At 48.0% G+C, this 17,843-nt stretch overlaps 1 protein-coding gene across 1 annotated transcript in view; it reads right to left on the bottom strand.

Annotated features, from left to right (window-relative positions):
• SEZ6L (seizure related 6 homolog like) overlaps window positions 1–17,843 on the bottom strand; it is a 188,815-nt gene that overhangs the window by 34,648 nt on the left and 136,324 nt on the right. Inside the window, exons 3-9 of the mRNA XM_058657007.1 lie at window positions 17,511–17,644; window positions 17,019–17,211; window positions 14,101–14,286; window positions 8,099–8,267; window positions 5,293–5,459; window positions 4,114–4,308; window positions 2,578–2,716 (exon numbers count right to left, since the gene is read on the bottom strand). Coding sequence (XP_058512990.1) covers window positions 2,578–2,716; window positions 4,114–4,308; window positions 5,293–5,459; window positions 8,099–8,267; window positions 14,101–14,286; window positions 17,019–17,211; window positions 17,511–17,644 — 1,183 coding nt within the window. The remainder of the gene's footprint in view (window positions 1–2,577; window positions 2,717–4,113; window positions 4,309–5,292; window positions 5,460–8,098; window positions 8,268–14,100; window positions 14,287–17,018; window positions 17,212–17,510; window positions 17,645–17,843) is intronic.

Raw genomic sequence — 17,843 nt, 5'->3', positions numbered from 1 at the left:
TTTGAGTCCTAAGGCCCAGGGAAGATGCCAACTGCTTGTCCCATTGAAGGGGGGGTCAGAGTCCTCCTTACTGACCCTGCCCCAGTTAAGACTGTCTGTTGTCCTGCGGTTGGCTTAAAATTTGGGATTAAGAGCATATGATCTCTCTGTTTTTCTGGCCTCTCCCCACCTGCTCCCCACTCCATCATGGCCAGATGGAGTTTGCATTCAAATTCTGACTTTGAAAATTTGTGACTATCTGACTTTGTTTAGTTGGCTCCTACTTATTGAGCACTTATTATGGGCCAAGCTTAGTGCTAGTGCATAATGTAGGAGGCGATGGTGATGGTTCCAGCAATTAAGTTCTTGTCACTCATAGGGGAAACCTGTATTAAGGTCCTGAGTCCAAATTCGGCACCTGTCCAGCCCCAGTCGTTGCTGGCATTTGACCAATGAATTAATGGATGAGAGTTTTAAGTATCATTCCTATTCCTGTCTCTATCCCTATCCCTCTGTATCTGCCTTTCAAATAAATAAAATGCATATTTATTAAAAAGCTCATGGGTGGAAAGATCTTTGCCAAGAGTAAGTGCTCAATTGCACAAGCATATTCATGAGAGGGGACTTTCATCATCAGAGCAAGGGTTGCAAACTGATGGTCTTCAGTTTGAATTCAGCAAGTAGACCAGCCCTCCCTCCCCATAGCTTATGCAAGGCTCCTGTCCTTTACAATGTTTTGTAGCAGCCCAATTCCCATACACATGGTACTTGCTTGTTCTGTTAGGGCTAGAGTCTATGCTTACCCTTGGATTAGGACAGCCCATGACTGCAGAGAACTCTGAAGGCTGAAGGGGCTACGTGTAGGAACTGCACTCAGGACATGGTGTACCCAGGCATGGAGGAGGGGCCTTAGGGATCTTTTCTTAGTCAACACTGACCTCTATGCCTGTCCCTTGCAGAGGGTCCCTTCAGGACACAAAAGCCAACAAACTGGACTGGTAGAGGATTTCTGCTCCCAGAATCAGCCACTGTGTCCCATGTGTGTTTGGCGGTGGAAATAAAACTCAATTCAGTGTCAAGCTGAAGGTTAATGGAATATTTGACACTCTGAGGAGATGAAAGCAGGATTCCCCTGGCACCAAAGGGAGGTGTGAGTCAATCTTGTTTGAACAAAACCATCCATCTGGGAGGTCCCATGCTAGGAGAGAAAGGTTGAGTCAACAGAAGGAGGGGATAGGATGAGCATTTGGTGCAACAGTTAAGGTGCAGCTTGGGCTGCCCATGTCCCATATCAGAGTGCCCAGGATTGAGTCCTGTATCTGCTTTCCATTCCAGCTTCCTGTCAATGACACTCTGGAGAGGCAGCAGGTGATGGGCAAGAAGTTGAGTGTCTGCTACCCACACAAGAGACCTGGATTGAGTTCCTGAGTTCTGGCTGCAGCCCCAGCCCGTCATTGCAGGCCACTGGGGAGTGAGCCAGCAGATGGGAGCTCTGCTTCTCATAAGTTTTTTTTATAAAGTGATGAATAATTTGCAGGTCATGTTTTTCTGCTCTTGCAGAGCCAGGTGGCTCTTGAGGGCTGCTCCCCAGCCTGCACTTTGACATCTTTTCCTGCCCGCTGCAACCTGTCTTGGCTGCCTAGGATTGCCAGGAAGCTTTTTCATCTCCTTTCTTCAGACACCACCCTCTGTCTCTGTTCCCTTCTCACCCTCATCTTGCCCAGGGCTGTGGAAAGCACATGGCTGAGAAGTCACTGAAGCCTGAATTCAGCTCTGCTTTTGGCAGCTGGGTGGCTTCTGTTGGCCTCAGTAGCCTCATCTAGACCACGGTATCATGGACCTTCATACAGGGCTCTAATGGCCAGGGGCAATCCCTTATGTGTCTTGCACAGAATCAGTGCTATCCTACTCCCTGGGATAGCCATTCACCTGGGAGAAAGTTCTGGAAGCTCCGCTTTCCCTCACTCAAGATAGGAAACACAATCACACAGCCAAATAAGTCCATTCATCAAAAGCACGTATCCATTCAACAACCATTTTTCATGAACACCAACTACGTATCAGGCTCTAGATCCAAACCTGAAAGTCAGACCATGTCATGACTAAAGGGGGGGAGGATACAGACAAGAAAGCAAATTACGGTTGGACTGTGAGCAGCTACAGTGCCTTGTCCCCTTGGCCACCATGGCCACTCAAACTCTTGCAAATGATGTGCTTGCTCTAGACACAGGACCTTTGCACATCCTTTTCTTTTTGAATGCATCACTTCAACTCATCCTTTAGTCCTGAATGTTCAGAACAGATCCTCAGGGGACCTCTTTCCTGATTTCTCTCCTTAGACCAAATCCCAGCTTACAAATCTTTCCCTAGGTCACTGATGAAGGCTACAGACTGCAATTGTCAGTGCATATTCTCATGGAATGTTTCTTTCCTTAAAAGATAGGGACTCTCTGTGTGCTGTTGTTGTTGGTTTCCTGTGGGCTTTCCAGGAAAGTACCTGGCACTTAGCAGACACTTAAACCGGTAGGAGAAATTTCTTTCCACAGCTCCTAAATTCAGCTGATTGGTGGGCACAGGTTGCCCATCAAAAACACTCACAACTGGATATCCAGGAAGATCCTCTTCTCCTCCCCAACATGAATCTTCCAGATACAATCTTCACCCTCCACGTAGGGCTCCGGCCAGTTTGGAGAAAGCACCACCCCAGCCACAGCAGAGAGCTCCCCACCGCACATGGCTGTAAAAGACATGATTTGGTAAGGAAGCCAATATGGCACAGTAGACAAAAATGTGGACTTTCATATTACATGCATCTCTGAGTCCCGTGGGTAGGTGGCTTCATCTCAGATAGTTAGAACATGCCTGTGGAATGACTAAATGAAAGCTGGTCACCTGCTTCCTTAGCTGAAGGCTGGTGAAAGGTAGGCTAAGGTGCTGTGGTTAGTTCAGGACCAAGGACAGAACTCGACAGGTGGAGGGCCTCCTCAAGGGATCTGCTCTGTGAGTAGTGAGAAGTGAGTGAGGATGGATAGTGAGAACAGATGGTGCACTCAAGTCAGGTGGGTTCAGGGGCCAGGCTTGTCTGCACTGATGGGCTTGGGACGAGATAGACAACTCCTTGGAGCCTCAGATTCCTGTTATAAAATGGGGGAAATGCCACCACTGAACTCCCTGGGTTTTGTTGAAGCTTGATGGAGCACATGAATGCTAGGCAGGCAGCTCAGTGCCTGGCACATGACATGGACTTAGTAATTTAGTTGGCGTTCCTGTTCAGTATTGCACCCTGTACCGGGAGCAGGGATGTGGCTGTGGTAAGAGCCACTTCAGTTTTACTCTGTATGTTCTGCTTTGGAAAGCTCTCAATATGGCAGAGGCCAAAGCACCAATAAATTCTGCTCTGTTTAACCAGCACATTTAATACAGGGATCAATCCCTCACTGTAGCAAAGCTGTGATTTCATGCCAGCCCCCGTTCAGGTTCGAGCTGCCAGAGAGTGAGGGCACCCTTCATTACTCCACATGCTGCCTGGAGAGCCTTGAACATGGGGGAATTAGGGGTGGGTAGGCCACTGGGAACCTGTGTACAGAGAAGGGTCTGCACAGGCTCCAAGGTCCACAGATCTCTGAGAACACAGAGATTCAGCTCTTGGTCTACCAGTTGCCTCCAGTGTGCTCCTAGACTTGTCATCTTATAGTCTCCACCAACGGGGCACATAGTATCTACTGATAGGGTTGTGGATGAAGGAAATTTAATGTAACTCTTGGCTGGGCACCTGCAGCATAATTATTGCACACCTGTTGATAACTATTATGATCATTATTATCAATGCAGCTTGAGGCTGCCATGCTGTCAGCCTGGGCTGGGGACTGCATAAGGGTGGAAAGCAGAGGAGCTGACATCTGTGCCGAAATCTACTGACCAAGCTGTGCACTGTGGGGTCTACATTTGGAGCAAGGGGCACCTTTCAGAATATACCCCTCTGCCATTTCCCCTGAGGATTGGCAGCAACTGGAGTGCCTCAGAAAAGATTGGGGTACAAACTGGGGGTGGATCTCCAACTTAGAACTCAAGTCTTCTCCTGGGATGGGATGTGAGTCCCTGGGGCCCTGGGCAGAGGGCTGTGTCCACACTCACCTCTGCACAGGGGCTCCGTGTCATTCCAGTAGGGGTCCCGCACGTTGATGCACTCGATGATGGCTGGGCCTTGCTCCAGAGAGTGGCCAGGGTCGCAAGTAAACTCCACAATGGTTCCAATGTTATAGGTGGGGTCAGACGTGGTGAAGTTCCCGTTCTGAATGTAGGGCTCATAACAGTGGCCTTTCTCAAAGGCTAAAGTGGGGACCAAAAGAGAGAAGGCAGCTAAGGACGACAGATGGGACTCTAAGAAGGTGGGCCCCCTCACTTTTGAGAAAAGTAAAACAAGCCCCAGGCCATGTGTTCCCATTCTAACCCTCCAGATGTGTAGCCATAGGTCATATACTTGACCTCTTAGGACCCTGTTTCATTTCTATCCCAAACTAGAATTTCTGATTCACTTTCTTATCCCATATAGTTCCAGCGTCCTGATGTCTGCCTCTGGAAACTATAGTTTTGCCTAAGATAAAGACTAAAATTTCCTGGGGAGGTCAGAGCAAGAACCCCTCAATGTCCAGTGCCACCTTTCTGATTAGGTCAGTGTTTGCCAATTCTTCTTTTTAAATGATTCATTTTATGTATTTGGAAGGCAGAGTGACAGAGAGAGCAGGAGAGACAGACATGAAGAGATGTCCTACCCTCTGGGTCATTCCCCAATTGGCTACTGAACCTGGTAGAGGCCAGGAGCCTGGAATCCCATTCAGGTCTCCCAGGTGGGTGTCAGGGGCCCAGGCACTTGGGCCTCCTTCTGCTGCCTTCCCAGACATATTAGCAGGAAACTGGATTAGAAATGGAGCAGCCAGGTTTGCAAGCAGCTCTGATGTTCTTGCTGGTGGTTTAACCTGATGTGCAACCATGCTAGCCCTGAAGCAACAGGAGGCTGAACTACAGGAAGTCTTGGGGTGGAGTTAGAAAGAGTTTAAGGACCCACAACAGGTTAGAGAGACAGACATGTTGCTCCAATTTTTTTTTTTTTTTTGCCAAGGAATGGCATGGGGTACTTTACTCATGTGCTGTAAATTTCAAAGATGGTTGAGAGCTGCTTTTGGCAAAGAAGTAATTGGTCTAGCCAACCTCACATTCCCCCCTTCGTCGGCAGCACAAACTCCTGCCTCCCCAGGATCCAGCTCAGACCCCGACATGCTTCTTGTGCTCCCGGTTACCCTCCGAGACCCTCACCCTCAAACCGGATGTTGAAGGCTGAGGCCGCCTGGCTCTGATCGGATGTGAACTCGATACGGATGATGTGGCCTTCACTCAGCAGCCCCTCGAAGGGGACGCTCTCAGTTTGAAGGGAGTCATAGAGAAGAGTCGACTTGTTGGTCTGCCCGCTGTGGACCGTCATCCTGGCAGTGGGAACAGAGAACAGAGGGTCTGTTCCTACCTGGTTCCTACCTGGGGCACCCAAGCACAGCAGCAGGAGGGTTCATGGTGACCGCTCCATCTGGGGTCTCATTCACATCTCTGGCTTAGCCCTGGCTGGCCTGGACAAGGCTAGCCACATCACCTGCTTGAACCTGTTGCCACTTTTGGAGAAATGTGACCAAATCTCTGCCCAGGATTCCTTGTGGACATCTTCTGAGTGTGTAGGAGAAGAGGTATCTGATGGGATGAAACTAAGGAACAGCTATTAATTAGCATTACTAATGAGATGCCGGGTTAGTAGATGACTATCATGGCAGGAACAGCGCACATGGAGTCAGGCAGATCTGGATCAGGGTATTGACTGCATGACTTTTGCGTAGGACCATTTCCCCTTTCAAAGCCTCTTGGGAGGAAACAGATTCCCATCCAAGGGTGGAGATGAGAGACAGAGGACACCAGGTGCTCAGGATGGAGGGTGGTCGGTGGCTTTTACATGGCACACGGTCTCTGATAGGCTTTGTTGCTGATCCCTGTCCGCTAAGAGCACTCCTTAGGGGTCTCTGGAGTCCAGATCTGCCGCTCCCAATTCCTCTTCAGTTGAGTTTACCTGAATACCAGTTTCCCAAATGGTGGAAGGTAGCACTACACCATTTCTCCAGCCTATCTTACAGGTAGGTTTTGAAAAGAGGCAGAAAAAAATAAAGTTCCCTGAAGAATAGATGCCTAGACAAAACATCCTTTTTATGGTTATTGGAAGCATTCAGTACTTGATTCCTTGCTAGTCCCAGTACTTTTTTTTCAAATTATGCAAAAGTGTGGAAGAACGCAGTATAAAAATAACTCAGTTTCTTTTATGGAGTCATAAACATTGATTTTTAATTCTTTGAGTTTTTTTTTAACTGTAATTTGTAAAAAGTGGATTTTATGTTGCCCAGTTGAATTTCAGATGTGATTAGGTTGCACCCATGGTACAGCCATAATCTGTCCATTTTGCCATGTGTCCAATCCAGTGGAGAGGAGGAGGGAGCTGCAGTACAGGTCAGGGGTCATCTTGGGGAGGGAAGGGGCCATCTCACAGGAACCTGACTCCCGTTGTATCTTGGGGTCTGAGCACCAGGATTCTCCTGCGAGGGAACAGAAGACCCTGACAAAGACGGTTGCTTTGGAGAAAACATCACGGTCCCCAAATCTCCGTAGTCTATTAGTCTTCTAAAAATACCATCTTTCTAGCTATGTCCCTGGGATGTCTGTGAAAGTCATTATTTTCATCCCAAATCCATATACGGGTTTGGGAAAGGGTGGACCGAACAAAAATGTGACATTTTGTTTCCCTGCAGAAACTTAGTGCTTTTGCTGGCTCTTATATCTTAGGATTTCTCAAGGAAGGGTGTGAAGGGGGACATACAACATTTTTTAAATGTGTTGGACTAGAAGTCCCAGCATGTCTGTTGTGTATTGTGGGACAAGAGAAAGACACTACTTTGTGAGAGGTCATCTTAAAATCCTTCTTCACGTCCTTCCACTACCGAAAACCTTTCCGTTCCTCTGTTGCCCACAGAGGTAGCTCTGGTATTCAGAGGCCTCAGGAGCTAGTGCCCGTTAATCTTCCCAGCCTTATTTTTTTTCTCTTTCCACGAGAACCTCGGCTCCGGTACTCCCCTATCCTAACAGACTGGTTCTTTGCTTTCCCTACATATTATCCATCCACTGTATTATATGTAATATTACATATTACCCATGCCACTGTATCTCTGGGTTCCAGTCACCATCTCTTTCCAACGAGGAGCTCAGAGTTTCATTTGGTCTCTAGCTCTGAGTTCTTGCAATGGACATGTTGTGGCAGACAATATCAAGTCCTCATTCCTTCTAATGAATGCCATCATCTTTTGTGTGTGTGTGTTGATCTTTAACCTTGATGAACTATTACAAACCTTTTTTGCAGGCAGACACTCTTGAGAACCAATTTTCCTGGGTCAGTGCCAACTCACTTCTTCCACTGATCGCTTTACAGGGTCCCCAAGAAGCTGCCGGTGAGCTACACCCATGTGTCTGTGTGGTCCGTGTTAAGAGCTTTTGGTGAGCTTCCTTTGTTCAGCTCATTCTTGCTGTTGGCTATGAGCTTGGTTTGTCTCTAGTGCCCCTGGGAAGAAGAGACTTCCCAAGCTGTCTGTCTTAGCATCCTTCTTGGAGGGCCTCCATGCCTGGCTTCTCCAGCAGGGAGACTGGGATCTGGCTCTTAATGAAGCCCCCAGGTTATTCTGAGGCTGCTGTGGAGCCAGGCACCGAGCAGGTGTCCAATAAATGCTCCCTGCTTGTTCGACTGCAGAGAGGGATAGACAAGTGAGGGAATGAAGAGGCAATGCAGGGAGCATTGCTTTTCTCCTTGCCTCTCTCAACATCCTGTTATACATCAAGAGGTGAGTTCCCCTCACCATGTGTGCTGGTTTCCTCATCTGTAACAGGAAGAGGTAGAAGCTGATGCGTGCTTGGATCTCTGCCATCCCCCAAGCTCTTTCTCTCTGGAATTCCACGAGCCAAAAGCCACAACTATTTCAAGATGGCAGACCCCGAAGGCACATTCCCAGATGCTGGGGGGTGGGGATGATCTCCAGGGGCTCACCTGTCCTTCTCGTGCAATGACAGTCTCTCAAAGTGCAGGTGCAGCTTCTGGCTCTCTGGGGCTTCGATTGTCCATACGCAGAACTGGCTCCCGTTGCCGCTATTCCCAGGGTGACTTGGGGAGAGGACACGGCCGATGGTGGCGTTGTGCACTGTCCCTCCGCAAGGGGCTGAGTCCAGGGAGTAAGGGTGTGGATGGGCAATGAGGTAGGAGAGTGAGAGGCAGAGGGTGTGGGGGCAGGACAGGAAGGAAGAGAGGGGAAAGGAAGAGAGTGAGAGAGAGAGAGCTCAAGTGAATAATTCATCCTCTCCATGCCATCCATCTTTATCTGTGAGCTAGAATGAAACAGAAGCAATCTGAGATGAGAGGGATGAGAAACAGAGAAGAAGATCTTGGAAGGAACTTGTCTTCCTGGGGGGAGAGAGGTCACCCTATTTGACGAAAGCCCTTACTCTAGAACTGGAGCCATCCACACATCCACTTTGTAGTAGGGAATGGTTGCAATCTAAGGTTTCCTCTATGATGTCTGCTGTGGCCAGACTTTTCATTATAAAACGATGATCAAGAATTATGAGTGGGTAGTTCCCCAAAGAAGAAATATACTTTTAGTACTTAGTGACCACTAAAAAAAAAATGCAGCCTCACTCAGGACAAAAGCAAAATCTGTAGTGTACTCTTTCATCTATACCTAATCTGTCAAGTTAAAATTCTCAAGCGGTTTCTGGAGTTGGTCCAAGGGATGGGAGATAACGAGTTTCAGAGATTGGGGGGAAGACCCTGAGTCTTCGAGGAGTGCAGTTCAGCAAGAAGTTTGCACAACATGTGCCTACACCCTGACCCAGGAGTCACACATCCGGGAATGTATCCTAAGGGGTGACTTGGAGATTTGTGCAAAGATTTATGGATGAGGACATTCAATGCTACTCTGTTTCTAAGAGTGAGGAGTGGGGCCAGTGATGTAGCAGAGGGTTAAGCCACCATCCAGGGAGCTGGCATGCTTCCCTTACAATCCAGCTCCCTACTGATGCACCTGGGAAAGGAGTGAAAGATGGCCTCAAAATGCTTGGGCCCCTGGAGTTCCAAGCTCCAGACTTTGACCTGACCCAGCCCTGGCCATTGCAGCCATGTGGGGAATGAACTAGCAGATAGAAAATCTCTCTCTTTCTCTCTCTCTCTTTTTAATAATTGTACCTTTCCAGTAATACATAAGTCTCCTTTGGGAAAAAGTGAAAAATGAACAGCCATTCCCAAATGTTTGGTAAAACAAACACCCTCCATGAGTAGTTATTCGAGACCACATTCTCCAAAAATATAAGAAGGTACTATTTTTTTAAGGAGAGAAAAGGGGAAGTTAGAAAATGATCTCTCATATCTATTTCAATGAGCTATTTGCAAGCATCAATTGAGAGCATGAACAGAAAAGCGAATAACGCTTATCACCCACATTTTGTAATTCTTGGAAATTCATTTTTACTAGAACCGTCTCTGACTTTTCTCATATAAAACTTAATACAAGAATACTAAACAAAGAGATTTGCGCATTAGCAAGAGCCACACAAACCTTTGTGGTTCACAAAGAAGGGGGCTGTTCCTCAGAACTGTTTGGTTCTTAGGGAATTGCTTTTCCTGCATTGTTTGGGAGAGCTACTTTGCATTTTCCAAACCCAAGAAGATCTGGTAGGCAACAGGCACCTCTGCCAGGGTTCAAAGAGTCAGCCTGGAAGAAAAGAATGTGAGATGCAACCCAGGGTCACAGCTGGGTCAAGTCCAGTGGTTCAGATCAGGGAGACTATTTCTGTATTTTGGAAAGTTCAAAAAAGCCTGTGGTAGCTTCTTCCCCAGGCACAGTTGCCTGGGAAAGACAAGGGTTCTTCATTTCTGCAGGATAGTAGGACAGAAAGGAAAATAAATGTGTGTGTGTGTTTAATAGGTAGGCTTCACAAGAGCTGCGACAATATTTCCCTTTGCTTTCTGCTTTACTATGGAAAGCTTTCTGGAATGCTGCATGCTCACCATAAATGTTGATTAAGTAAAACATAACCATTTCTTGAGCAGCAGCAGCAGCAGGAGGGCAGGCTTGGTCAGTCACCTGCTCAAGGAGACACAGCTAAAAGCACCAGCTAGCACTTGGGTTCCTTTAGCCTCACCCCAGAATCTGTTATGGGAGCCACTACTTTGCCTGCTCCCTTAAAAAAACAGGTTTATTTATTTTTATACGGAAGGCAGATTTATGGAGAGAAAGATCATCCATTTGCTGGTTGACTCATCCATTGCCTAGTTGCCACAACCGCTAGAGCTGATCTGATCTGAAGCCAGGAGTCAGGAGCTTCTTCCAGGTCTCCCTTGTGGGTACAGGTCCCAAGGCTTTGGGCTGTCCTCTGCTGCCTTCCCAGGCCACACACAGGAAGCTGAATGGTAAGTGGAGCAGCCGGGACTTGAACCAGGAATCCTATGGGATCCTAATGCTTGAACGGGGAGGATTAGTCAATTGAGCCATTGTGCCAGGCCCAGCTTTACCTTGTTATTCATACTCAGCTTTCTGCTGATCCTCAATGGTGGGTGTTTGGCTCATAACAAGTGTTTTATAGATGTCTACTGAATTTTAAAAGCATGCATTTTTTTCCTTCTTGTACTTCCGTTCCAAGCCCATGCTTGTCACAAAGCAGGTGTACATTCAATGTTTGTGGGATGACAGAATGACAAAATTACCGTTTCGAAAAGAGAAATAGAGCCTTTTTGCCCTCTTTCTTGCTACAGACTCTGCTGTGACCAAGGATAGCACTAAAAATGTAGGGCTTGTTTTGGGGACACAGCCAGAGCATTTTACCGAAGTTCACTGTCTGAACCTCAAGTCTGCCCCCCTGGAGCATGGGAGTAAAAACTCCATCCTCCATGAACAACTAGTGGTTGGTGTCTAGAGAGAGCTTGATGCTGTTCCTGGCACAGAAGTGGTGCTGGATGTACAGCTGGCGTCACTGCCCAGTGGCTCAGGAACTGGAGGGCTTCGTCCCCGATGGAGGGCGCCGGCCATCTGTCCTCTCAACTGCTGTTCGCTTTCTTTCCCCTCTTCTCTCTTCTCTGCCTGATTAAGCCGACTGATAGCTCTGCTTGCCTTTCATTTGCCAGCCGTGGCTCCCTATCCATCTTTCTTAGTGCAAATTGAGGCTTAATTCCTCTCTGATTTCACACATAGATAAAAATTAACATGAGAGAGGCACGGAGGCCTACTGCCCTGGGATTTGGATCTTTTATTTTTTTTTTTCTTTCCTTTTTTTTTAAAGGGAAAAGAAAGAAAAATTCTGAAGGGCCTTGGGGAAAACAAAATTGCAACAATTAAATCTCAGAATTTATCATCAGATCTCATTTGCCTTTGCAAGTTTTTTTTTTTTTTTTTTTTTGCATCGCACATGCCGGGTGGGTAGGAATGACATTTTATTGTTGCCAGCATTGTCTTTGTATGTGGCTCATAATCTGGTACATACACATAGTAGGTGTTCAGCTGCTACAGGAGACCTCCACTCTCCTAGGCACAAGCGGGGCTTTGGAGAACCTGCCAGGGTTTTGTCCTCTTGTTGAGCATCTAGTTGAACACGGTGAAGTCTCTACCCACTCAGGGATGGGTGTGGCACGGTCCTGGCTCCTCACGATGTCATGCTGAGATATTGCGCCCAAGAGCTATGCTCTGACGCAAATTCTAAGCCGGTGGGTCTCCTGGGGGGGCTCAGGATTGCGCATTTCTGATCATCTCTTTCATTTGTTGAGATTCAGTTCTGCCACCTCAACCATGTCACGTCTTCTCCCTTAACCTCATTCTCTGTCACCTGTGAGGCGGTAATCCTACCTCCCTGAGCTCTGGGCAAGGAGTAGGTATTGTCCTACCTGGTTTCCATTCTCTCTACTCCGACCACCAATACTCTCTCAGCCACTGGAAGATGGGGGGACCACTCTGATGCTGAATTCTTGCAGGTAGCACCTGGCTGCCACACAGCTTGAGCCATATGTTTGCTCACCACTTCCTTTACCTCCTCTGCGGCCATGATCTCTGTGGGTTAGCCACAATGGTCCATTGTTACGTTCTCACACTCACTGAGAACCGACTCCTTTCTGGATCCTTGAGTAGGTTGGTTTCTCTGCTCTCTACCTCCAGCCACAGTATTTTCTGCTCAGCCTCTAGATCTTGGTGTAACAGTTTTGCCTTGGGCGACTCCTTTGCTGACTCATCTTCCCCTCCCAGGATGAGTTTTCTATGGCATCTTCCCCGTGGCAACACCTCTTACAACAGCAGCTAATGTCTTTGATGTCTCTGACTTTGTGTTGCTATCACTCCCCCCCTGGTACTTAACCCAGGCTATGCTAGCATCACCTGTCGTCACTGACATGACGCACCCTGCACTAGATTAGAAATTCTGTAAGGGCAGGGTTTGCCGCACGGTTCTGTGGTAGCCCCAGCACTAAGAATGGTGCATCCAGTGGGTGTTCTTGGAAGAAACTCATTCATAGGAGAGTCTGAACAATAAAAAATCGCACCTTGCACCTAAAAATTTTTGGTCTGTTCCTTAAGTCTCAGGTTCTTTCTGCAGGATTCTTCTTCTGTTTTTAGAGGGCCTCAGATCACCCACAGAGGCTACCTTGGTCAATTTCTGATGACTTTGGCAAACAGTTTACATCTATGCAAGCCTGGATATCCTCAACTGTAAAGTGGGGATGACGGTTTCCATTACATAGGATTTGCTGTGAGGATGAGTTGCAGCCCCAGGCATTACGCTATATTTTGGAAACGGTAGCAGGCATACTCAAAACACGAAAAACAAAAGAAGAAAAATTAATAGACTTCATCAAAGTGATTTCATATTAGATGAGACCGTCAAAAAGTGAAAAACCAGTCTCCAGAATGGGAAGAAATGTTTACAAATCATGTCTTAAACAAATCTACCCTTGATCTTAGACAGAAGGCCGAGAAGCGATGTCTTAAACAAAGTTAACATCCATATATATATAAAAAAAGACCCTCTTACAATCCAACATCAGAAAGACAATATAATTTTTAAAAATGGACAAAGGCTTGAATTGATATTTCTCCAAAGAAGATATATTCATGCCTAACCAGCACCCAATGTCATTTGCCATTAGGGAAAATATAAATGAAAGGCACAGTGTAATACTTCCACTACCCATTGGGACAGCAGTAACAAAGTCAGCCCTAGAGGACACAGCAAGTGTGGGTGAAAGTGTGGAGAAACGGGTATCCTTGTGTATTGTTGGGGGGGAAGAGAGCCTGACGCAGGTGCTGTGGATCATTTTCTCAAAAGTTATAGACAGAATCAATGTGTAACCTAGCAGCTTCCCTCCTACGAGACGTGAAAACTTATATTCAAACACTTGCATGTAAGTGTGGGTAGAAACATCATGACTGGTAAGTGGAACCAACTCTTGTCTCCCACCGTGAATGAATGGAAAAGCAAAACATGGAGCCTCGGTGCAACAGAATAGTATTCAGTCCCACAAAATAATCAGATCTGGTTACAAGCTATAGGGTGGACGAATGATGAAAACATCATGCCAAGTGCAAGAAGCCAGACGTACAAGCAACAACTGTATGAGCCCACTCATGTGAAATATGCACCATAGGCAAATCCACACATACAGCAATGCAGACTGGTGGCTGCCAGGGTGGAAGGTGATGGTGAATGGAGTGGCAGCTAACGGGTGTGGAACTTCCATCTGGGGTGAGACAAAGACATCCTAGGGTAGACAATAGTGGTAGTAGGACTGAGAATGGACCAAGGGTCTTGGTAAATGAACTGAGGGGGCTCAGCGATAAAGTTTGTGTTATTTGTGTTTTATTCCAACAAGATAATTTCAGTGGCGTCACGAACAATTGCTTCCTGCAGCTGCAAGCTGTTCCCAGGGGCTACTCCGAGTTGGGGTTGGGGAGGTGGTGTTAGCATCTTCCCTCTTCACTGGGCCATTGTGTCTGGGGGAAGCAGAGGCTGATGGTTTACCTGAGCAGATGGGCTCCGGGCTGCTCCAGTGGGGCTTGGAGGCGTTGATGCAGATGAGCGTCTTGGCACCCTGGAGCTCGTAGCCCAGGTGGCAGTGGAAGTGGGCCACCCCGCCTGCATGCAGGTCCATCACGGTGACGTCCCCGGAGTCAGGGCGGCGGGGAAAGCTGCAGCTCAGCATGAAGGCTGGGGGGAAATGCAGAGGCAGACACAGTCATGCTGTGTGTGTGGGTGGGGTGGGCAGCTCCACCTCCCACATGCTGATTTGCACAGAGTAAGATACAAGTCCTCCCCACTCCTGCCCAGACTCCCCTGGGGAAAGGGTGTTTTTGTCATTCTTGCTGATCTGTGGTGTTGAAGCTGCCAGGTTAGCACTTTTCTTGGGCTTCCAGACTCTCCATTCCGCTTCGCCAGGACAGCAGGTGTCGGGTGGGGAAGTGGAGGAGGATGAATGCCCATGCTTCATTGACTCCCCTCTCCCTGTGGGCTTAGATGGCCTTCTCTTTGGACATAAGTGTGCTAACTGGGTTAGTCTCACCTGCATTTTTAAACAACCATCTAAGATGTATATCTGTCTTTCAGGATGTGGGCGCTGGGAAGCCCTGGCCCTGCAAGGGGGAGTGTTTGGGCTGGGAGGGGACACTGTGAGTTTGCCTTCTTACTCTGTCATCATGCAACCATGACATTGAGATGGTGTCTGCTCAGAATGCCACACTCCTCATCTTCCCAGTGGAGTTGATGACTGTCCCCCACTACCTCCCAGGTCATGATAAAGCTGGAGGTGCGGGGCATAGAGGGGAGGAGGTGCTGGGAGGAAGAGCCCTTTCACACAGGGTCCACAGGCAGAACTCTGCTGTCAGTGGGTGTTTGTGGCTCTCACTTTTCATAAGAGGATGTTAAGGCTGTCCTGGTTTCATTCCTAGACACATTCTTGCACGATAGAATAGTATTCCTTGGGCTGATTCAGAGGAAAAGAAACTCAAACAGTCAGCCTTGTGGCATAGCAAGTTAGGCTGCTGCCTGCGTGACTGGTGTCCCATGTGTGGATGTTGGTTCGAGTCCCAGCTGCTCCACTGCTAATCCACCTCCCTGATAAAAGTGCCTGGAAAGGCAAAGGAAAATGGCCCAATACTTGCACCCTTGTCAACCACATGGGAGACCCAGATGCAGCTCCTGGCTCCTGGATTTTCAGCCATTTAGGGAGTGAACAAGCAGATGAAAGAGCTGTCTATCTCTCTAACTCTGCTGTTCAAATAAATAATTAAATCTTAAGTTCAAGTTTCAGTAGGTCATTTAAAAATAAGTTCTGACTTCCTAACAATGACAAAAGGGAGTCTCAATCTTCAAAATTGTGATGAAAACAGCATTCTTCCATGGGAAGATACGTTTCAAAAAAGTACATGGCAAATAGATTGGATAGATGCATTTGTTTTTGTGCAAAAAAAATTGTGAAATTCATTTGTAAGTTCTCATCATACCTACTTTCTATGTTTAAAAGTTTTGCTTATTTTCTCTGCATTGGAAAGGCAGTGGGGGGAGAGAAAAATAGAGAGGGAGAGAGAGAAAATCTTCCAATTGCTGTTTCCCTCCCCAAAAGCTTATAACAGACTTCAGCCAAGCCAAAGGCAGAAACTCAAAGGCCCAAAACTCAATCAGGGTACTTGAACCATGACTTGTGGTGCAGGAAGCTGGGACAGACCCCTAGCAGCGCGCTCAAGGCAGACACTGTAATGTGGAATAAGAGCGCCCCCAGTGGCGACTTGCTTTATCACCCTTGATCTTAGCCAAAAGGCCTGGAAGTGACAGCCGCTGTACCATGCACCTGCCTCTCCCGTAAACTTTATGTGTGCTTGGATTACAAAAAAAAATTTGGCACCAAAGTAATTTTATCCTATTCTTTTAAATAGTTATTTTTATTGGAACGACACAGAGGAGGAGAGACAGAAAGATCTGTCCGCTGGTTCATTCCCTAAGTGGCCACAACAACAGGAGCTGAGCCGATCTGAAGCCAGGAGCCAGGAGCTTCTTCTGGGTCTCCCACATGGGTGCAGGGTCGCAAGGCTTTGGGCCATCCTCAACTGCTTTCCCAGGCCATAAGCAGGGAGCTGGATGGGAAGTGGAGCAGCTGGGACACAAACCGGAGCCCATATGAAATCCCGGCACATGCAAGGCAAAGATGTCAGCCACTAGGCTGCTGCACTGGGCCCAGATTCATCTTATTTCAAAAAGATTTCTAGATTTGAAAGGCAGAGAAGGAGAGAGAATAGAAGGAAGAAGATAAAAGATCGAGCATGAGGCTAAAGGGAAGAGACCTGAGCAGACACAATGATAAGAAAGAAACACAGGCGTGGGACACGGAGGGAGGAGGACTCTGGTGAGGCAAGCCCCTGACCACTCGCTCAGGGTCCGTGGACGGGACACAGGGGCTGAGAACCCTAATGGGGACAGTGCTTTCTGTCTCCAGCCAACCCTCCCCAAGCTGCGTTGTCTTGTTTCATGGTGAGTCCGGGCAACAGACTCACGCGTGCGTAGAACCTGTGACTGCAAGAGCCGTCCCTGAGGCTTCCATGCCACGACCGATATCTTGATATATTTCCTATGCTCCCCGGCACTGTGAAATTACAGTAATGATCAGAACTGCTAGAATTTATTGTGATTTCATGCATGGATGAAGAAGCACATGGATTAGGGTAGCAGAGATTAGTGTAATATTTTGACAACTGTAATTTGATATGACTGGCTTCCTGTAAAAGTGTATATATTTTATCATATGATTAAAAAAAAATAAAATTCCTCTGTGGTTCTACCAAGCTGCCTGAGGGGTGGGAGAGTCTCTGGCTCTGCAATGTGAGAATCCGTGGTTCCCTGGGGGAAACGGAGGCGCCGTGAGACCTCCTTAAGCCTTGGGCTATCCCTACCCTGGTAGTGCAGTTGGAAGTTGCCCAGCCCGTCTTCCTGGAAGGTGCGGAAGTAGACAGAGATGGTGTTGGTGGGGCTGCGGATCACCTGGCCCTCCACCAGGAGCGTCTGGTTGGCCAGGACAGTGAGGGTAGGGCCGTCCACGGCCCGGATGGAAAGCAGCTCCCCCTCCGACAGGTTCACGCTCTTCACCTGAGTGACAGAGAGAAACACCTGAATCGTGTCTGCCTCTGACAGGGGGAACCTCCCAGTTTTTAAGCACCCACTCCATCATCCCCATCACCGCTCTGGGTGACACATTCTCTCCTGTGTTCCAAACTGTTTCAGCAGAAACTCCTATTTATGCTCCAAAAACCCAGCAAAAAAGTGCCCTGGTTGCAGCCAAGAGAGACCCCACTAAATAGCCAGACTCCAACAATCCTCCCTTCTGCCCCACTCCTAACGCTCCCCACCGCAGAGGCACCGCCTCCGCCAGCACCTTGCAGGGTTACCTGGAGCTCCACCCCGTAGCCAGTGTAGACCGTCACATTGTACGTGCACTCCAGGAAGTTGCTGAGGGGCAGCGGCAGGTAGTCGCTGGAGTCGATGTACCCCTCTGGATCAGAGAAGCTCACGCTGCAAAGAGCTGCGGGCAAGAACTTCAATCAGGATGCAAAGCGAGTGACTCAGAAGCTCCAAGAGGTGGTGGGGGCCGAGCGGTGGGACAGGGCTGCTAGGGGGCTCTTGGTGTTTTTCCTGTCCGTACTCAGCACCTGCTTTCTTCCTCCCTCAACTCCAGACTCTACACGGCAGTATAAGCAGCCGCAGTTGACACAGAATGGCAG

The sequence above is a fragment of the Ochotona princeps genome, chromosome 29, assembly GCF_030435755.1.
Source record: "Ochotona princeps isolate mOchPri1 chromosome 29, mOchPri1.hap1, whole genome shotgun sequence".
NCBI lineage: Eukaryota > Metazoa > Chordata > Mammalia > Lagomorpha > Ochotonidae > Ochotona > Ochotona princeps.
Note: the sequence above shows the minus strand (reverse complement) of the source record. Positions and strands in the feature narration are given on the sequence as shown.